The following is a 22,661-nucleotide window of genomic DNA, read 5'->3' as shown; positions in this document are numbered from 1 at the left end:
CTGAAACTCAGAATAAGTTATTCCTAAATCTTTAATAAACTACAACTTCCTATTTATGTCTGAAACTTCACTTAACACTACTTACTATTTTTAACAATGAAAGGCAAAACTATATGACATGAAACATAAACCTAAGAAAAGAAGGGAAGTGGTATATTACTATTAGATCCTGTTATCCTTTTTTAGTGGATCTAAAGAAACATGTGGGCAGATAATGTGGCATGTTTTAAAAAGCTAAGCAACCTATGCATACGATTCTCATTTTTTAACCTGGTTTTGAGTCTCATGACAGATTACATGTAAGGGATGCTATTTGCCCAAATTTGTCCACTTCAGTTTATTACCTCCTGGGATGAGAAATGCTGCAAGAAAAATCAAAGGCAGAGTTTTTAAAAACGACCTTTAATGAAAAATATAAAAACATAATATTGGATCCTTGAAACATGATTTGTATGTTCAGCAAGTACTAAGAGCTTTCTAATATAAAATAACCCTGTTTGATATATGTGTGTTTCTATTTACACATACAATGAGACAAACCTTATTTTACTTGACAGTAATATTTATGATGCTGACATCCTCATAGGGCTTATCTGTTTTGGGATTGACTTTGACATTGGAGATCCTTTGTACAACTTCCATTCCTTTAGTCACTCGTCCGAACACTGTGTGCTTATTATCAAGCCAAGGCTGCATTGGAGGAGAAATGGAAAATCTTGGTAAACCCAGATTTCTTAAATCATACCCTCTGGGTGAGCAAATTAAAGAGAATTTAAGTTTATGCTTCATTTTTAAAATGTTATTAAAAGGATGTGCAGTTAACTTCATTTAGCAGCTTTTAAGAGTGATTTCCATAATTATATGAAAAAATATAAAAGCACAGTATAATGTTTAATTAGATATCTGCATCTTTCAGACCAAAGGGAGCTAGAAGATGTTTGCTAAAGGTAAGTCTCTCTGCATAGCTCAAGAATTATGCCTAAGGCTTTAAAATTTCTCTGCAGGATTCCTACCTGTATAAGAAAGAGGCAGTTTGGAACTGTTAGCACATGCTGCTCATTCATATTAGAGAGATGGGAGCTCAAATGCTGGCTTTTGCTGCCTACTTGACCTCTGGCAAGTTAATCATGTCTCAATGTTCATTTCCTCATCTATTTTTAAAACTGGGCATAGTGATACTAGAAGTACTATGAATATTACATGAGACTTTGTACCTGATAGTAATTACAAATATTGTTCCTTTGTTGCATGGTGCTTCATTCCAAAAAATAAAGTGTAATAATTTGTATAATTTTGTGTAACTGCATAGCAAGAAAGTGTAATATTCTTATATTCTTATATAATGAATATTTTTCAATGAGTATAAAGAATATTCTTATATTCTTATATAATGCTGTATTTTAGCAAATCTACAGTGCTGTTGATTATGGGCTGCATTCTGATTTCAGAGATATAAAAATACAGAATAAAGCGCTTAAAATTCAGAATTCATATACTCTGATTTCTCCCATTCTGAAGATAAGGAAACAGCCCCAGAAGTGAAATAATTTGTTTTCTGTTGTACAACTAGTATTGGCAAGTTCACTTAAACTCAAGTGTCCTGAGTTTTACAAATTAAAATCCAATTTGTTAGGTAATTTTCTACTTTCTTATTTAAATTGTTTTCATTTTTATATCCTGGCAGATATAAATAATGGTAGAGAATCCTGCAGCTCTCCTCCACTGAATTCATTCTTCGATCATAATCTATGACTCTGTGGCTTATAGACAATGCTGTTCTTACCGTTGGTACTACTGTTATGAAAAACTGGGATCCATTAGTATTCGATCCAGCATTGGCCATGCTGAGTGTATATGGTCTGTCATGTCGTAATGTTGAATGAAATTCATCTTCAAATTCTCCTCCCCATATGCTTTCACCTCCCATACCAGTTCCTGTTGGATCTCCTGTCTGAATCATGAAGCCCTTAACAGGAAGCACACAAAAAAACACATTACACTTCTCTTTTTCTACATGCACACTTTGGAATCTTATGTTTAAGAGTCTTGTATAGTCAGTAAAATCTTAACTTTTCTTAACTGTCTCTCTATAAACTGATTTTATTAAAACCTCAGTAAGTTATACTTTACTTTAGAAGATGTATTTCCATTGCTTAAACACTACCTTATTGGCTGGAAACAAAACTGCAAAGATCTCCTCATTTATAGACATGTACTGTCTTTCCCAATAATCTAATTAAAACCAATTAATATTGTAAGGAAGTTTTAGATCTGTATAGTGTGCTAGGTTTTATAGAATTGCCCCTCTTTTCTCTCTTCCTTTTCCCTAAACACTCTGGGTTGCCTGGTGAGTCATTTACTAATTCTTTTAGAACCCCCCAGATCTGATTATCCATCCCCCTTGTCATTTCTGACCTGCTAGTTACCAAGAACTGTATTACTGCCCCATCTATTTTATAGAACACAGCTCAACAAAATCCTGGGCCAAGTTCTTTCTCTTCTTCAGGTTTTAATTAGTGGTTCTCAAAGATTAAGTGACATCATGTCTCTTTTATTACTTAAAATCTTATCTGCTAGATCTAGACCTTATCCAGTCACTAGGTACAAGTAACCTTAGCTTTGGGTTTTATCTAAGCATGACTTTTTACTCCGTATCTGATCCTGGCTTTAGCTGCTGACAAAATACTGAGGCAGTGTTTCTAAAAAGTACCAAGTTACTATTCCTGCGCTTGATTCCAAATCTGACATTCATGACCATCCTTTTTTTTTTTTTTTTTTTTTTTGGCTTCTACAGTCCATTTTTCCTATTTTTTTTTTTTTTTAAAGAATTTTATTTATTTGACAGAAAGAGAGCAAGCAAGCAAGCGAGCACAAGCAGGGGGAGTGACAGGCAGAGGGAGAAGGAGTAGATTCCTTGAGGAGCAGGAAGCCCTATGTGGGGCTCCATCCCAGAACCCCAGGATCATGACCTAAGCCAAAGGCAGATGCTTAACTGACTGAGCCACCCAGGCCCCCTTTCTAACAAACTGATCATTGTGAGACAGGATGATTCCTTAGGTTTAAGCCTGTGGTTATGCGAAAACATACTGTTCTGGAAATCACTTAAATTTTCTGTCAACTTGGGGCACCTGGGTGGCTCAGTCAGGTAAGCATCTGACTCCTGGTTTCAGCTTGGGTCATGATCTCAGGCCTGTGGGATAAAGCCCCTAGTCGGGCTCCGCCTTCAGTGGGGAGTCTGCTTGAAGATTCTCTCCTTCTGCCCCTCTCACTACTGCTCGTGCTCTCTCTCAAATAAATAAATCTTTGAAAAAATTTTTTGTATACCTTACCTTAATTATACGGTGAAATGTATGTCCATTATAATAACCATTTCTGCTGTGAACACAGAAGTTTTCCACTGTCTTAGGGCACCTAGTAAGACACATGTTAAAAATATGAAATCTATTCAGGGCATCTTAAGAGTTTTCTTTGCAGTTGTGTTTCTTAATGGTGTTTTCAATATCTTCTGAAACTTTCAGAATCTTTTTTTTTTTTTTTTTTCATAACCTCTTCTAACCTCAGGATAAGCAAGAGTTGAAAGAGCATATAAGCCACAGTATATTCATATTGTTTAGTATATTATCTTTAGATCATGATTGCTTATTATGTTTGAATTTGACAGTATTTAAATTTCAGTCATTTAGCAGGTTAAAAAATACAACTACAGTACCTTAAGATACATATGTTCACTGAATTCGTATAGTGGGTTCAGTTCCTGGGAAAGGAAATTTTCTTTAAAAACCATGTTGGGATGTATAGCTAATATATTTGTATATCACTTATAGTTTACATTCAGCACTTTTGTAGCTATGTTTCATGTTCCTAATAATAAACCTGTGAAGTATGTGTATAAAATTTTCCCATTTTCTAGAGGAACAATTATCAGAAAGCTAAAGGTAGATGCTCTATCAAACACTTTACTTCTTTAAAATTCCTCAAGTTGAAGTAATTTTAAATTGCACAGTTTCTTCAAATAAACACATTTACGTTGGTGTTTAAGACAACAGAAATAGTACATACTCAACAGGAAAAAGTTTGATGTGAATGTCTCCCATACTTGTATGGATGATGGCACTATCTGAAACTCGTTTAGGTCCTTCAGCTTGAGTAGCTGCCATGACTTCTTCTTTCGAAGGTTTCTCATTAAAAACATCTCTGTCAGAATCTGCACTTTTTGTATCTTCTGGTTCTCGTTTGGTAAACTCAAAAGAAAATTAGAGTGAATGAGTAAAATTTTCACCTGGTTAAAATTTAACAACAAGAAAATTTCATTTCTATTTATGGTATTTGGGAAAAAGAATTCACATCAGAACAAATCCTTATTTCAGGAATCACTTCCTATCACAGGATGTGTAATACAGTTAAATTATTTTTACACTTGTCTAATATGAAAATCCATTAATGAAGATGTATGATTTCAAATAGGATTTAATTTCTTTTTGGGTACACATTTAACAAGATGCAGTTTTATTTGAGGTAGCTCTCTGCTTCTGCCAGCTAATATGTCAAAACCTGTCATCTGTTGCTTACTTTCCACTATTTAGATTTCCTGGGTTTGAATTCCAGCTCCGCTACTTACTAGTTACATGATTTGGGGGAAGTAAATTCATTTCTTCCATTTCCTCATTCATAAATGGGGATGATAATAACTACCTCAAAGTGGTACCTGCTGTGAAGATTAAATGAAGGGATATAACATGCTTAGAGAACAGTGCCTAACATGTATAAGGTACTATATACATATTAGTAATTGTTGTTATAAAGGCAGAACCTGGTGCTAGGTAGCCTGAGGATTCAAAGATGAATCAGAAATGCATCTTGAGGGGCACCTGGGTGGCTCAGTGGGTTAAAGCCTCTGCCTTCTGCTCAGGTCATGATCTCAGGGTCCTGGGATCAAGCCCCACATTGGGCTGTCTGCTCAGCAGGGAGCCTGCTTCCTCCTCTCTCTCTCTGCCTACTTGTGATCTCTCTCTCTGTGTAAAATAAATAAATAAAATCTTAAAAAAAAAAAAAAAAGAAATGCATCTTGACTTTCTTTTTTTATTGCCTGCAAAGCCCCATCTGTTCTATCTAAATCCTGAAGCTTGGGAGAAAGAATGTAAATTTTGAGTGAAGTTGTAGAAATTTCAGGGTACCTCAGGGTATTGGGAAAACTGAAAGAAACCTTTCAGTTGTTAAAACTTTGGACTTCTCTAAGCCTGTTTTTTGTTTGTTTATTGTTTTTTAACTTGACTTTCATTAAGTAGAGACTTTTTCTCCCAAGAAAGCCCTACCTGATAACCAACTGAGTTCCAGGAAGTAAAGCCAGTGTCCCAGGCCCCATCTTGCCTAATGTCATTCCTGATCTATTTGTATAAAGTCCAAATTGACAAACAACCAAGTTGCCTTATAATGGTATTCTCCAGTTTTCAAAGGAAGGGCATGTCTGCCTTTGAATTGAACATCAATTTTTAAATAGTTGTCTTGATTTAGCTCATGTATTAAACTACTAGAGTTCAAATTCTGTAAAATTTTATTTCATGATACTGGATTTGAAAAAAGGATAAATTTATACATATGTACACCATTTTGCTTTTACTCATGAATACGTATGTCTAAAAATGAAAGAGTTTTATATTAGCTGTATAAAGATGCACATAGAGTGACTTTTTCTTCAGTGATTACAAGGAACATATATTATTTAATCAACATAAAAGTAAACTCTAGAAGAAGAAAAAGAAAATGTAACTTGTTAGTTTTTTTTGATGAAGTGAATGCAACATTAGTACATGTTTTTAGTATATACCAAGGATTCCCTATTACAATTAACTTTTACCTTCAAAACAGTTAAATTACAGGTAAAACAAGAAAAATTCTTTTCCTTCAATATGTATTAATTTTTTAGCAAAGACCTTGACTATTATAAATAAAATTTTCATCTTAAAAGAATGTACCCATTTTAGGTTAAAAGTTTGGTTGCGATAAGCTGCTATTTCCTACATTTATCAAATGCCGGTAACCTGAATAGCATCACAGCTGCTTACAATATATCATGAGTATACTATAGAATGAGTATACTATAATGAGTATACTATAATGAGTAAGTATAGAAAGAATGAGTATACTATAATGAGCCAGACAGTTTACCAAACCTTGTGAATAGTGAAGAAAACATAAGGTCCGGTATTTGAGAATTTTATATTGAGGAGATGATAGGGTCAGAGATTTAAAAAAAAAAAAAAAGTATTCCAAAAACTGTGACATACTCCACAAGCAAGCATACCTAATCAGACCTGATGTCCAGAGAAGGCTTCCAAACTGAGACCTAGTAAGAGTAGGGACTGGGGACAGGTGTGTGACTGGCAGCAGGAAGAGCCTGTGCAAACACCTTGAGGTAAACAAGGACACTCAATTCCTGCAAACGGGATCAAATTCAGTACAGCCAGTGTAGCAAATGAACTAAAAATGAAGACAGACAGGTAGAAGAGCCATGTAATATAGATATTTGAGGAGCCATTAAAAGATTTTAGGCAGAGAAATAGCCAAATTTGGGACTTAGAAAGTCTGTGACTTCAGTGGGGAAAACAGAAGGGTAGGGCAGAGGTCTCTGTATTTTAGATTTTTTTCTGCTTTTTAGACACTGCTACTCTTAGATAGCTTGGTGTTTGATTCTGAGCCCAATGTTAGTTAACATGCAAAGTACCTGTAGTACTGTAGAAAAAAAGGTAATTCCTCAGGAATATTCACTTTTAAGGTAGCACCATTACAAGGGAGTTAAAAGGCAATAAAAAGAAATGTGCTTAGAGAAGGAAGTGTGCAAGTTCAAGGGAGATAAATTATGTTTCAGAATAAAAGATGAAAAACAATCTTTTGCAGAATTTTAAAACCCCACAGCAAAGCTATTTTGGATGCAATTATTACCATAACCGCTTATTTCCTAACCTCTTAGACAACAAAAACAGTTGCAGAAGCCAGGTTGAAAAATTTTCAAAACAGGAAGGAAAACAGTACAAAATCAAGTCCTAGTTAAAAATTCTAAAATCTTAATGTTTTAAGATAGTATTCTGGTTGTTTAGAAAGTATGCTATTATTGCCAACATTCTCTTCAGTTGAAAGCACAAGCTAAGAAAATAAAACTCCAACCAAATTGGAAGAATTAAGGTCTTTTTCCTCATACTTCCGCATACCATATAAAATCTGTTCTTTTTGAAAGATGTACAAACTATTGTTGGGTCAGCTTGAATATTCTGAAGAACAGGGTTTTCAGAAGCTTTCATTTCTATAGTAGTTGCAGCACGATGTTTTTTGGCTATTCCCTGGAACAAAGCCAACTGCATCACTCTAATATTTTCTTGCTTGCCTAAGATGCGCACACACCTAGAAAATACATTTTATACAATAAAATTATCAGAATGAAGTCCAATTACAAAAACTTTATCATTAAAAGGTAGGAATCAACTATCCATTATCCTTTACCTTTGTATAAAATAACTAGTAAAAGTTTAAAGAAATGTTTCTCTATCCCCTTCCCTCAAAAAGAATGATTTTAAATTGGTAGGTGGCTGAAACCTCCAGGTTAAAAAAAATACATTCAGTCACATAGTTTTAACCTATCCCAGTCGCTATTATTTTAATTGTTCTGTAAACCTTCAAAGATTCTATACTGCCAAGAACTACAATATAAATTTGTTTACATGTGAAAATGCACAGCACTAGATTTTTTTCTCTTTAAAATATACTTTAAGTTCTTTGCATTTATATTCAGTGATAGTATCTTACTGTGGCTATTTTGTACTAAAACCAAATGGACTGTTTGCACAAAAGGGTTATGGTGGTTTCATGCATTTTAACTTCTGATTTTATGTCTAGCAGGATGTAATGCTGAATTCTGTGGTTAAAATATTTGGCAACATTTAACATGAACCAGGCTAATTTAAATCAATAAGCAAAAGAGAGACTGAAACTTGTTAAAAAAAAAACACACATACACACAACAACTTGAAACTATGCATATCTTTTTTCCACTTCTTTTACAAACATGAGTGGAAACTTTTTACATAAGATTATAAACAACCAAAAGACCACAGAAAAATCCAGTCAAAACATTTGGTTAAGTTTAGACATTTGGGACCATTCCACTTATCCTGGAACAAACAAAACTCCCATTGTTTCCCTAGAGGAGGAAATGGTCCCCCAAAAATGAATGCACTTTTAAAACACTTCATGTTAGAACTTACCGGTTTGTTTCTACATTTATAACTTTAATGCCTAGCATTGTTCCATACAGCACGAAGTGTCCAGTCTCGTCAAAAACTATGTTAATTAATCTTACTGCATCCACCTTCTCCAACTCACGTTCTACAGCCATTCGTCGGCCAAATTCCATGTCGGGTAACTGTTGCCTCATCTGCTGGAGTTCAGTAAACATCTAAGAAGCAAACCATTTATTAACAAAAAAGCTACATGATAAAGTGAATGAGATTTAAAAAAAAAAAAATTTTGTTTTTTTATTTGACAGAGAGAGAGATCACAAGTAGGCAGAGAGGCAGGGAGGAAGCAGGTTCCCTGCTGATCAGAGAGCCCAATACAGGGCTCGATTCCAGGACCCTAAGAGCATGACCTGAGCTGAAGGCAGAGGCCTTAACCCACTGAGCCACCCAGGCACCCCATGAATGAGAATTTAAATAGAAGCACAGAACACATTAAGAGCTACTGAAAGTTTACATATTTATGCATCATCTTCAGGAGGATTCTAAATACTATAAGCAGAAAATAAGTAAGTTCAATCATAAAAAATAGTATTTATGCTAACTAGTTCTTCTTAAAAGTTAACGTAACTACTGTTTTCTCTATTGAAACTCTATCTACTGCCTTTTACAAGCCACAGACAAGTACTTTCCAATAGAAATATAATGGAAACCACATATATAATTTTACATTTTCTAGTAGCTACTTAAAAAGAAACAGGTGAAATTAGTCTTAATAATGTTTTATTCGGGGATGCATGGGTGGCTCAGTCGATTAAGCATCTGCCTTCAGCTTAGGTCATGATCCTGGGTTCCTGGGATCGAGTCCTGCATCAGGCTCCCTGCTGAGTAGGGATCCTCCTTCTCCCTCTGCCTGCTGCCTCCCCTGCTTGTGCTTTCTCTATCTCTCTGAGACAAATAAAATCTTCAGAAAAAATGTTTTATTGAACCTAACATATCCAAAATATAATCATTTAAGCTTTAGGCAATATTAAAAAATTGAGATGGGACACCTGGCTGGCTCAGGTGGTAGAGGATGTGACTTTTGATCTCAGGGTTGTAAGTTTGAGGCCTATGATGGATGTAGAGATTACTCAAAAATAAAATCTTAAAAAAATTTTTTTGAGATGTATTACATTCTATGTTTCTTATATTAGGTCTTTGAAATCCTGTATTTTATACTTTCAGCCCATCTCAATTTGGACTAGCTTCCTATCAAGTGCTCAATAGCCACACGTGGCTAGTGGCCACATGTGGACAACGCAACTAGACTGTAAGGTCCCTATACAGGGATCATGGGCCTGACATGATATAACAAGCACTCAGTTTTTGTTGAATGAATGAACTCTTATTATTTCACTAATTTATAACAATTTCATGACATTTTAGAAGATGTTTCATGTGGGGCACCTGGGTGGCTCAGTGGGTTAAAGCCTCTGCCTTTGGCTCAGGTCATGATCCCAGGGTTCTGGGATCGAGCCCCGCATTGGGCTCTCTGCTCAGCGGGGAGCCTGCTTCCTCCTCTCTCTCTGCCTGCCTCTCTGCCTACTTGTGATCTCCGTCTCTCAAATAAATAAATAAAATCTTTAAAAAAAATGTTTCAAGTTATTTTTACAGAATGTACAACACAGATTATCATTAGGTAAATGTGACTTTGTGTGGATGAATATTTTTGAGTGCTCTCTAGTTCTGTTATTTGGTTTTCTTTAGTATTTAAAATAATTTCAGATAGGGTCACATCATAATTACTATGTATTATTATACTGTAAGTTTCCCCCAAAATATGATCTTTCATTCACTTTTCCAGATATTTAGGGCATCAAGCAGCAGAATAAAGTAGGTCTCCACTGGAGATGGAAAGAAACCAGGCTTATGTTCAATCTTTTTTTTTCAGGCTTGCATTCACTAGAAATCCTGTTTTTCTAGATATGGAAAGAACAATGTCAATAACTCCAAAAGACAAAAGGAGGTATGTGTATGAGGGAACAACAAGAAGCAAAGTTCTTACAGGACAGATAAAAAGCCTGGTCATTAGAGTTTCTTGTGTCCAGTCTCTGAGACTGATAATTGTTTGTTTGTATGCTAGGAATAGCCTAGATGCCAGAGTACATTTTTGTAGTGAGGGACTCTTGATTATTTTGTTACAGAGAAGATTCATTTTCTTTCCTTTTTTTTTTTTTTAAGGATTTTATTTATTTATTTGAGAGACAGCGAGAGCGAGAGAGATCACAGAGGGAGAAACAAACTCGCCGCTGAGCAGGGAGCCCAATGTAGGGCTCGATCCCAGGACTTCAAGATCATGACCTGAGCCAAAGGCAGACACGTAACTGAGCCCCCAGGCACCCCGAGAAGGATTCATTTTCACTGGCCCTCTGCCAATGAAAATGAAGTATTTCATAAATACTTCTGCCAGTGAAGTATTTCATAAATGTTAATCCATCCTGATAAGTACATCGGTATCTTTTTACATATTCTAGTCTTAATACCAGGGCCTCTGTGATACAGAACTATATAGCCGTAGGCCGCATATGCATATCTCTTTGACTGTGAGATTCCACACATTCACTACTCACTAGCATTCTAACTAATTTACTTGGATTTTTGTTTTTGTTTTGTTTTGGTAACTTCTCTTATTCTGAATCTCAACTTCTATCATAACCTTTACTACTGATTTTCTCTTATCATCTCAGCCCTCGGACTTCAACAAATGTTGAAGACAAGGATGAAGAGAGTGGACTGAACAGCTCAAGAGTATTCGTGTTAAGAGATATACATCCAGAGACTGTGTTTTTATTTTTTTTTATTTTATTTATTTTTTTAAAGACTGTTTTTAAATGTTTCTTTTCCGAAGGAATCTTTGAAGAGCTGCAAGCTGGTAAAGAGTTTTAAAGTTATATTTAAATTAATATTTAGATACCATCTAACATTAAAGAAGAAAACAATACAAAGGACGTTTTCTCCTTTTCTTAAAAGTATAGGGGAGAGCTATTCTCTTCCACCAAGAAAATGAGTCATGAGGATGATTTGACTACAAATACATCTTCACATTTGTCTGGATTCATACTACTTTAGGCAGATAATCCACCCAACTTACTGCTACTTGCCACCAAATAAAGAGTGTCACTAATAAAAATAATAGAATTTAAGACCTTAATGCAGGGAATCTAATATAAATTGGTCACTACCAAGAGTGTAAAATTGACAAGGTCATACAATAAACATTACTGCTACAAAGGTTCAACCCACAGATTCTTAGAGGATTCAACATACCATTAGTGATGATGAAATCCCAATTTCCACAAAAAAACAGTTAACTTTGCATGGACAGAAACTCTTATTCTACAACTACATGCTTTAACAAATTCTTTTTTTGTTTTTTGTTTTGTTTTGTTTTAACAAATTCTTGTTAGCAGTTATGTATCAGGTATTGTTCTCAGTGCTGGAGATACAAACAGGAACCAAAATAGATAAGGGACCATAAATTCGTAGAGTTTAATTTATGAGGGGTTGATATGTATTAATCAAAAATAAGACCATGCCAAATGCTCTACAGGAAAATTAAACAGTGACACTGAGTCACGTTAAAAAAAAAGTTGGCCTGGGGCGCCTGGGTGGCTCAGTGGGTTAAGCCTCTGCCTTCGGCCCAGGTCATGATCTCAGGGTCCTGGGATTGAGCCCCACATCGGGCTCTCTGCTTGGCAGGGAGCCTGCTTCTCCCTCTCTCTCTGCCTGCCTCTCTGCCTACTTGTGATCTCTCTCTGTCAAATAAATAGATAAAATCTTAAAAAAAAAAAAAAAAAGTTGGCCTACGGGTAGGTGGGTGGCTTAGTTGGTTAACCAACCAACTCTTGGTTTTGGCTCAGGTTGTAAACTCATGCGTGTTAAGATCAAGCCCCAAGTCAGGCTCTACACTGAGCAAGGGCAGAGTCTGCTTGAAGATTCTCTCCCTCTGATCCCCACTCCAGCTCGCAGATATGCTTACCCTCTTTTGTGCTCTCTCTAAAGTAAATAAGTAAATCTTAAAAAAAAAACAAACAAAAAAACCGTCTTAGATTATATGAACAGTGAATTCCCACAGGAAGTGACCCTTTAAGATTTTGAAGTGTAAATTCAACAGGTAATGGAAAGAATGGGGGAGGGGTGACTCCAGGCAGCAGGAACAGCATATGCAAAGGCCCTATGGTGGAGGACATGTTCAAGAAATTGAAAGAGGGCGCCTGGGTGGCTCAGTGGGTTAAGCCTCTGCCTTCCGCTCAGGTCATGATCCCAGGGTCCTGGGATCAAGCCCCACATCGGGCTCTCTGCTCTGCAGGGAGCCTACTTCCTCCTCTCTCTCTCTGCCTGCCTCTCTGCCTACTTGTGATCTCTGTCTGTCAAATAAATAAATTAATTTAAAAAAAAAAAGAAATTGAAAGAAAGCCTAAATCGCTAGAGTAAGAGGAAGGGAGAAAGGTGATTTACAGTAGGGCAGAGTAGTAGGCAAAGGCCACAACAAGGCAGGACATGAATTTGGTCTTGATTCTAAGAACAGGAAGTCACTAAAAGGTTCAAAGAATGACATGATCAGATGTGCATTTAAAGAAAAAAAAAAAAAATGCTCCAGGGGCACCTGGGTGGCTCATTGGATTAAAGCCTCTGCCTTCGGCTCCGGTCCTGTGGGATCGAGCCCTGCGTCTGGCTCTCTGCTCGGTGGGGAGCCTGCTTCCCGCCCCCCGCCCCCACCTGCCTCTCTGCCTACTTGTGATCTGTCTGTCAAATAAATAAATAAACTCTTTTAAAAAATAAATAAAGGGCGCCTGGGTGGCTCAGTGGGTTAAGCCGCTGCCTTCGGCTCAGGTCATGATCTCAGGGTCCTGGGATCGAGTCCCGCATCGGGCTCTCTGCTCAGCAGGGAGCCTGCTTCCCTCTCTCTCTCTGCCTGCCTCTCTGTCTACTCGTGATCTCTCTCTGTCAAATAAATAAATAAAATCTTTAAAAAAAATAAATAAATAAATAAAATAAATAAAAATTTTAAATTTTAAATTTTAAAAAAAATTGCTCTGGGTACAGCGTGTATAACAAATTAGGAGGAAGCCAGGACACAGGCAGTAGGCCATGAGATCGTCTAGGCAAAATATCATGAGCTTTAGTATTGACAGCTGTGCTGAAAGGAAATTGATAAATTTAAAGCATATTTAGAAAGTAAAACTGAGAGGGCTCATGATGAATTAAAAAGAGGGGTAAGGAAAAAGAGTTAAGGATGATTCAGGTTTCTTTGGTTTGTGCAAGCAAATGGATATTGGTGCCATTCATGAAGACAAGCAAAACAAAGCAAAACAAAAAAAAAAACAAACCAAACCAAACCAAAACAAAGGATAGCCCCAGTTCTTTTCACAACAGAAAGCTGGAAAAATCAATTTGGGAGCAGTCATACAAACAGGCAGGAATGAACAGAGTTAAGAAAAGGGTAAGAAAAAAGTCTAGAATGAGTTTTGAGGAGCTTAAGAGGATGAACTTATAAACAAAACTAAACTAGAAATAGCCACATAAATGTAAGGATAACTGGCTCAAAAGATACCACATCATAAACCTAGGGAAGAGAGTTCTGAAGAACAATGAAAGAGAGCAGACAGTTGAATAATATCTTCAATGTGCTAAGAGAAAATAACCATCCACGTAAATATCTACACCCACAAAAAATATCTTTTAAGAAATAGCACAAAATAAAGACATTCAGAAAGGAAACATTCATTAAATTTATATTGTACTTACACTTAGTGATTCATCAAAGACTCTCATGAGTTTTCCAGTTAAAAATCTGAAAATTCTAACTTTTCTATCAGAACCAATAGTAGCTATTTTCTTCCCATCAGGTGAAAAACATATGCTGGTTGGATAAGCCTTGCACTTGGCAAATTCATATAAATCTGTGTCTGTTTTATATTCCCAGTTCACATTTTTGGGGAACTTGTACTCATGAGGAGGCCCAGTCCAGTATTCAATCATTCCAGATTTATCAGAAGACACTACTGCTTTGTAAACTGCATTCAGCCGTATCTGAGTAAGAGGTGATGTATGGAGTTTGTCAAAGATATGAAGTGGCTGGTTATCTCCTCGACCATCATAAATGAAAATTTTTCCTGTGCTCTTCTCAGAAGCAGCAACTGAAGAGATGGCATCCCCTGGGCAATAGATCCACTCACACTGTCCAGGAAAATAGCTAAAATATTTAAGAATTGAGGGAAAAAAAGAGATCAATACAAATAAGCATCTTTTTTCACCCTCACCACCAGAAAAGTGCCCTGGACAATGATTTGATTAATTTTGGATTCCTTGCCCAAAGTAGCAGAGAGATAGAAAATGGGAAGGAACTAAGAGTTACTAATTTTTCTCTTTCTGACCTCATTAATATAATGGTAATAACTTCTGAGGATTTATCAGACCACAAAAAGAACTGCATATAGTAGATCATTTACTTCTTTTGGGTAGATAAGAAAACCTAATCAGACCCAAAACTTAAAATATTTCAAGGCATTGCCTTTCGGATTTCTGTCCACATCTCAGTCTATGTGTAACTTACTTTTAAATAGGTTAGCATGTAACAGTATACTTGATAAATCCAAACTCGAAATGTTTAAAATAAAAACATTTTAGTTATGACTGTGATCAAAAGAAAAACATTTTGATATCGCATTCTCATTATTAGTAACTTGATCTTAAAACTATAAAGTTTGAACATGATACCTGATGAACAAAGGGTAAAATAACTGGGACAAATTTAATTAATTCACTGAACTTACACACTCAAATGAGTGTTGTCTCCTATGCAGTTAAGTTTGAGAAGTTACAGTTATTCCAATGTTGGTGCTGATGATCAAAACTTTCTTGGAACTTCTCAAAACTTTTTTAGAATTTCTACCAAAACTTAAAAAAAATACTCTTTTAATATTCTCAAAGACAGCAAAGGTTCAACATTTATCAATAGATTTAATTTTAAAAAAACCACTAGTGTGGGTAAACAAAGCAAGGGAATAGGACAGATAACCAAAAGATATTTCTCTTTCTAGTAAAAAATAAGTTCTGACCATAAGTAATGAGACTGATTTCCTTTAGTGGCTCATAAACTGGTTTTGAAGGAAATTCCAAAAGAAATCCTATTATGTAATGAACTGTTGTTCTCCTTCCCCCACCATTCATATGTTGCAGTTACCCAAGGTGATCGTATCTGGAGATAATTAGGAGGTAATTAAGGTTGAATGAGGTCATAAATGTGGGGCCCTAATCCCAAAGGCCTGTGGCCTGAGAAGGGAAAGATCAAGATACCATTCCTCCCTACATCCTGTCCCCAAAGAGAGTCCTCACCACAAATTAAACCCTGCTGGAACCTTGATCTTGCACTTTCCAGCCTCCAGAACTCTGAGAAAATAAAATTCTATTGTTTAATCCACTTAGCCTATGGTCTTTTCTAAGGGCAGTGTGAGCTAAGACAAGTCCCAAACTTTTTGATAATACTATGACTTTAAAGCTGACATTAATTAAGATATATTTAAATTCAGTAAAGTATCTGAAGAAAGACATGCTTAAAGTATTCATCTCATTCCTGTACAGTCCAACCACATAGGTTGGGTATCAATATACTTCAAAGTTTAAAATCACCAACAAATCACTTCAAGTTCAAAATGTACACAAGCCTTATAAGACACAATACAGATGACTGAAATAAACACAGCAAAGAAGTTAATTCTAAGCACCAGTATTTTCGACATGATGGATCCTGTTAATTCATTAAGTAATGTCAAATGGATATAATGAATCCTTGCTATGATGCTGATTAAAAATTTCTACTGTGATTAATGAGAAAACCACAGCAGAAGCCTCCAAAGAGATCATAACAAGGATTCATACCAAATTTTCCTAAGCAAAATTCAAAGGCACATTTTTTAATGGGATGGCAATATAATCTGTTTAGAAATATCTACAAAATGGTGACATTTAGTTTAAAACTTATTTCACTAAATTAAAAAATATATACTTTAAAAAAAGACTCACCCAAGCTTCAGCATATTGATCATGTCAAAGTTCACTACATCAAACACCTTCATTGCTTTATCATCACCCACAGAACAGAACAATGCTCCCTCAGAGCTAACTGCAATACTCTCAATAACTCCTATTTAAATAAATCAAATTAAAACACTCTAGTAAATACCAATGAAATAAATATACATGATTCAAAGAAAAAAAAATTTAAAAGAAACTTTAACCAATACAATTTAAGAGAGCTACACAAACACAAACACAAAGTGAAATTCTTACCTAGATGACTACGAAAATGTTTAACAAATTCAATTCCCTCTTCTATTTTTTTCCAGAACTTAACATGTCCATCATGACTGGCCGTAATAATAAAGTCTGTCCTGCATATATAAAATTATAAAAGTTAATTTGTAGAACAGATCTATGAATTACTTAGTACCCCCAAAGCAATCATTCATGAGTTTCTGACTTTCAAAGTAGGTTTTTAAAAAAATAATCTTCCTTTATGAAGACTACTATATGACATATTAAAAAAATCTTCCTTTATGAAGGCCATTATTGCAAACTTTGTAGTTCTTTTCTGGATTTTATAATAGTTGCTGTGGTACTAATTTTAATCCCAAGAACTAGGATCAGAATTGAGCTAGCACTTGACATTAAAAAAAAAAAAAAAGAAATATCACCAGCAATCACTAGACCCTACAACCTGTTAATGTTAAGATCATCCTATAGGCAGTGTTTTCAGAAGGAAAATTACACTAGTTTTCAGAAACTGATAAATCATTAAATCTCAATATATTCCTTCTCTATACAGCAAAGTTCAACATACATTTGTTTTGTATCCTATCCAAGGTGTTTGGTTAAGTATCAAAAAGATTTTATACAGAATAGTCTCCCTTGTATGATATATAAAAATGGAAGCCATTTATTGAAACCTAGACTACGCCAGGTACTTTACACATCTTACTTCGAACACCCTTCTTGTATGATATAGGAAAGAGAAGTAGGCCTTTATTTAACTTCAACTATCACAAAACCTGTGACATTAAACAGAAATCCACAGTATCCTGGAGTTACTTCTACAAATCCTCCTCAAAACTGAAGCATTTTTATAAAACACATTTTTTTCAAAGATTTTATTTATTTATTTGACAGAGAGAGATCACAAGTAGACAGAGAGGCAGGCAGAGAGAGAGAGAGAGAGAGAGGAAAGCAGGCTCCCTGCTGAGCAGAGAGCCCGACGCGGGACTCGATCCCAGGATCCCGAGATCATGACCTGAGCCGAAGGCAGCGGCCTAACCCACTGAGCCACCCAGGCGCCCCTATAAAACACATTTTTAAAAAATATTCTATTTGGGGTGCCTGGGTGGCTCAGTGGGTTAAGCCTCTGCCTTCGGCTTAGGTCATGATCCCAGGATCCTGGGATAGAGCCCTGTGTTGGGCTCTATGCTCAGCAGGGAGCCTACCTCCCTTCCTCTCTCTCTCTGCCTGCTTGTGATCTCTGTCTGTCAAATAAGTAAATAAAATCTTTTAAAAAATAAATTAAAAAAATAGTTTATTTATTTGACAGATCACAAGTAGGCAGAGAGGCAGGCAGAGGGGGTGGGGGAAAGCAGGCTCCTCACCAAGCAGAAAGCCCGATGTGGGGCTCAATCTCAGGACCCTGAGATCATGACCTGAGCCGAAGGCAGAAGCTTAACCCACTGAGCCACCCAAGTGCCCCTAAAAGACATTTTTTAGAAAGAAATTAAAATGATGTGATAGACTTACTTGGTGCATACCACATGGGTGATAACATCTCTATGCATGTAACTGCGTTCATACATAGATGCACTGGGGAGATTTTCAAGATAGACTCTTTCAAACTCTAGAACTGAAGGAAAAAAAAGTAAAGAAAAATGTATTTTTAACTGGAACTATATACTATTTTGTATTTAAGATTTTCTAAATTCTATTTTGCATTTTCTTCTAGATTTTCTGAAATTTCTCTTAATTCACATGTAATGAAAAAAAATTTAGTGTCTGTTACATCACTTATAACTTCTATTGTTTTATAGTAGTGAATAGCACCATTATTTAGTTAGTCATGACAGGTTCTAAGGTACTATAAAAAGGCTTAACTGTCCCCAGAACTTAAGAACTGAGTAATTATGACTTAATATGAAGGTTCCATTAAGAAACAAAAACCTTTAAAAGTTTCATCAAATTATCACAACCATCTTTTTAGCCATGTAGAATCAATTATTAGTTTTAACTTAAATAAGTAACAAGAGGACAGTGGCCACTGATAAGATGTCTGTTTATATTTAAAGGCACTAATCCTCTCTGAAGTCACTGATACTGGCATTAGAGCAGGTTAACATGAAAAAATTTGAAATAGACTTTTAGAGCTGAAAAAAATTCTGGAGTTCTCAACTTTTCAGGGACAAAACATTTGTTAAAAGTGTTAATCCGAGGAAATACTGATTTCATTACAGGAGCTATGAACAATTTTACTAGCAAAAATTGACATATCTAGTAAAATAATCCAATGATGGCCAAATAGAACTATAAAAATTGCTACATTAAATAAGAGATGTTTTGTAGTTTTTCATTAACCAATGCATAGCAGACTCAAACTGGTGCCCAACGAACTTTTTCCTTTACTTTTAATAACAGAATGCCCATTTTTACATGGGCACGTTGATATCCAGCTGTTATTAAAGGGACATTTCTCAACTTCTCCAGAATTAGGTGTGACCATGTGTCAATGAGAAATGTTGTGCAACAATGAGGAAGTCTCTTTCAAAAAGTGTTCCCGGGGCGCCTGGGTGGCTCAGTGGGTTAAGCCGCTGCCTTCGGCTCAGGTCATGATCCCAGGTCCTGGGTTCGAGCCCCACATCGGGCTTTCTGCTCAGCGGGGAGCCTGCTTCCTCCTCTCTCTCTGCCTGCCTCTCTGCCTACTTGTGATTTCTCTCTGTCAAATAAATAAATAAAATCTTTAAAAAAAAAATAAAATAAAAAAACAAAAAGTATTCCCTTGTTCCCTTGTCCCCTTCCTCAGTCCTACAACTTGGAACTGGGATAAGAGCACTGTTATTCTAATAAACACTCAGGATAAAGATGAGGGCCATATCTTAGTGATGTTAGGACCACAAGGTGCAAAGAGCGTCCGTCTGGAGCCTCTATACCAATCCTATACTGTTTACTTTGGGACTCCTTTTACACATGAAAGAAGTAGACCTCTGTCTTTTTTTTTTTTTTTTAAGAAGATTTTATTTATTTATTTATTTATTTATTTATTTATTTATTTGTCAGAGTGAGAGAGAGCGCAAGTGCGCACAAGTAGGCAGAGTGGCAGGCAGAGGCGGGGAGAAGCAGGCTCCCTGCGGGGCTCCTGCTGAGCAAGGAGCCCGATGTGGGACTTGATTCCAGGACCCTGGGATCATGACCTGAGCCAAAGGCAGAGGCTTAACCGACTAGGCCACCCAAGTGTCCCAGACCTCTGTCTTTTTTAATGTTATTGACTTTTTGGGTCTTTATATAATAGGCAGGTAATATAATCCTATCTGATACCATTCCTTTTGCTGCTAGTTAGTTTACTTGTTGAACAGATATTTACTGAAAACAAAATAGGTTAAGGCTCATGGACATGAAGAACACATAACTCTTGTCTTTGAGAAACCATCAGTTTAATTAAAGGTAGTACCATATAATAATTTATAATGTCTTTCTGAAAATGAGTACAAAAATCCAGTGTCAAAAGAACATGTTCTATTTCTAGAAATATTATTATCAAATTCCTGTCTTTTTATTTTTTTAAAGATTTTATTTTTTTGACAGAGAGAGATCCCAAGTAGGCAGAGAGGCAGGCAGAGAGAGAGAGAGGAGGAAACAGGCTTCCTGCCAAGCAGAGAGTCCGATATGGGACTTGATCCCAAGACCTTGAGATCACGACCTGAGCCGAAGGTAGCGGCTTAACAGACTAAGCCACCCAAGTGGCAAGGTAGAGGCTTAACCCGCTGAGCCACATAGGCGCCCCTATTTTTTTAAAAGATTTTATTTTTAAGTAATCTCTACACCCAACTTGGTGCTTGAACTTACAATCCTGACATCAAAAGTCACATGTTCTACTGATGGAGCCAGCCAGGTGCCCCAAATTCCTGTCTTTTTAGATAATCTTCAATGATACTATTCTAATGTCTCATACATGTTTTTAAATCTTAATTTTTTCTTCAAACTTCAAACTATTGGCTTAAACACAATGAGCATCTACTTAAGGGCAAACATTTTTCTTTTTTGTGTGTGTGTGTGTGTGTTTTTTCTTTAAAGATTTAATTTATTTATTTCATAGACAGAGAGAGAGTACAAGCAGGAGGAGCAGCAGGGAAAGGGAGAAGCAGGTTCCCACAGAGCAGAGAGCCTGGTAAGGGGCTTGATCCTAGGACCCTGGGATCATGACCTGAGCTGATGGCAGATACTTAACCGAATGAGCTGCCCAGGTGCCCCTAGGGTGAACATTTGCACACGTAATTATTTCTGTCTCTGTCTCTACTGAATTAAGCTTTGTACAGTCTTTGTCTCTTAACACTAATATCAACACTTTGATTTTTTTAATTTTTCCATTAGAAAGGACATACAAAAATATTCTAATGCAACAGGAAGAGCATTAACTTTGTCATATTCATTCATTCAATAAATACTAAGTGAACACTTACTATGTGCAAAGCACTGTAGCAAGCACTGAAGCAAAGTAGGAATGGACTTTGCTTTTAGAAGGGTATACAGTCTTAGCAGTGGAAAAGAACATTAATCAATCACATGAATAAATATACAATTGTAAAATGTAGCAAGTGCAATGAGGAAGAAATTGCTATGGAAACATTTAACAGAAAGACCTAGCAGTAAAAAAGATTATGTACTTTAAAGGTGTCAGTGGACAGTGTTTTAAAAAGTGGCTTCTTCAAAATCTGGATACATAAATTTGAAGTCTACCTGTAAATTCATATGTTAAATATTACCTCAGATTTATGATTGGTGCTCTTTAGAAACCCGGCCCAAACTGGAGAAGTCACAGGCTTTAGAAAGGTGATGGTTGAAGACAAATGCTACAGTTGAGCAAGTTAGCCAAGTGAAAAAGGGTGAGGGAGATTATTCCAGGTATACACCATAACATCCTGGTAGGCATTCAAATAAGAAAAAAAGGCATGTCCCATTCTCAAGTATCTTAATATGTCTAGAGTACAGAGTAAGGAAGACAGAGTTAGGATAGAGAAGCAGTGGAAATGTTTTGGTGAGGTAAGGAGAGATCGTGTCATGAACAGCCTTGTAGGCCATTTGGGGAGTTTGGACTTTGTTTAGAAAATAATGAGGAATCACTGAAGAGTGTGAAGTAGAGAGAGAGAATGATAAAGTAAGATTTGAACTTTCAGAAAAATGGTATTTTAATGATCTTACACGTTAAGAAAGACATTTTATAGAACTTTTAAAATAAGAAAATTTAACCTCTTTCCCCACCCTTTTTATTTGATAAAACCTGTTCACTATTCCACCAAAGTAGGAAAATACTTCAGGCCCTGGTATCTCCTGCGTGTGGTTTGAAAACCACACCCCGCTGGTTTTAGATGAAAAATTTGTGATCCAGGAAACTTATGTAACTTTCCTACGTCAAAAAAGTAATTCCTGGAAGAGTCAGAATTATAATCATCTTTACTTACTCTTTAGGATTCTAAATAGGCACCGCCCCCTCGCCCCCTCCCCGCGCGCCGCAACAAACAGCATTCCTGAACTAAAAGCCTTCAAGAAAACCGGACTCTCACATCTGCTAGACGGAGACAGAAATTCCAACCTCATATACCTGCTGTAGGGATTAAATGAGAGGCGCCTAGCGCATAGGAAGTAGTGGCATAAATCAGCTTTAGCATCTATTAGAACACATTACTGTAACACATGCATGATTCACACTGTTTGGTATTACCAAAAGGACGCTGTACTCAGCCCAAGTCACTATTTCGGGAGAACGTGCAAGTATAGAATGACCAGCAATCAGAAGATCCTCTGTTCAGAGGGCACAAAATCCCGCAATCACACACCATCTGTTTGGGGGGTCTGGTTTGAAATCTCCCAGTCGGGGGATGCAGATTTCAACTCGCCCTGGGCTTATCTCTGTAGCTACCTTTCCTCTTCTTGGCCAATGTTGCCTCTACTGGTAAAGGCCCAACCCAGCGCTCTTCATTTTCCTCTTCATTCTCTTGGGCCACCGCCACTACCACTGTCAGCTCTCTTTCGCTGAGTTCTGTTTTTTCCGGCTCCTCCGGGTCCCGGCGCCTTCTCCTTCTCAGCTGCGAATCGCTACCACCTTCCGACGCCATATTGCCCGAATAGTCAGAAACGGCGCGACAC

The 22,661-nt window shown here is 36.5% G+C and overlaps 1 protein-coding gene across 2 annotated transcripts; it reads right to left on the bottom strand.

Annotated features, from left to right (window-relative positions):
- Positions 1 to 391: 391 nt before the first annotated feature.
- PPWD1 (peptidylprolyl isomerase domain and WD repeat containing 1) lies at positions 392 to 22,655 on the bottom strand. Of its 2 annotated transcripts, XM_047729749.1 has the most exons (11): positions 22,435 to 22,655; positions 18,051 to 18,153; positions 16,560 to 16,660; positions 16,293 to 16,413; positions 14,016 to 14,463; positions 8,256 to 8,446; positions 7,206 to 7,395; positions 4,060 to 4,241; positions 3,330 to 3,411; positions 1,784 to 1,966; positions 392 to 690 (listed from the first exon to the last, which is right to left on the bottom strand). In XM_047729749.1, exons 1-11 carry the CDS (start codon positions 22,628 to 22,630, stop codon positions 547 to 549), a joined length of 1,941 nt encoding a protein of 646 aa, XP_047585705.1. In that variant the 5' UTR covers positions 22,631 to 22,655; the 3' UTR covers positions 392 to 546. The 2 variants fall into 2 exon arrangements, with proteins under 2 accessions (XP_047585705.1, XP_047585707.1); XM_047729751.1 differs by lacking the exon at positions 22,435 to 22,655 and having other exon boundaries at positions 16,293 to 16,315; positions 16,635 to 16,660; positions 18,051 to 18,102.
- Positions 22,656 to 22,661: the final 6 nt, after the last annotated feature.

Source organism: Lutra lutra, chromosome 5 (genome assembly GCF_902655055.1).
Source record: "Lutra lutra chromosome 5, mLutLut1.2, whole genome shotgun sequence".
Classification (NCBI taxonomy): domain Eukaryota; kingdom Metazoa; phylum Chordata; class Mammalia; order Carnivora; family Mustelidae; genus Lutra; species Lutra lutra.
Note: the sequence above shows the minus strand (reverse complement) of the source record. Positions and strands in the feature narration are given on the sequence as shown.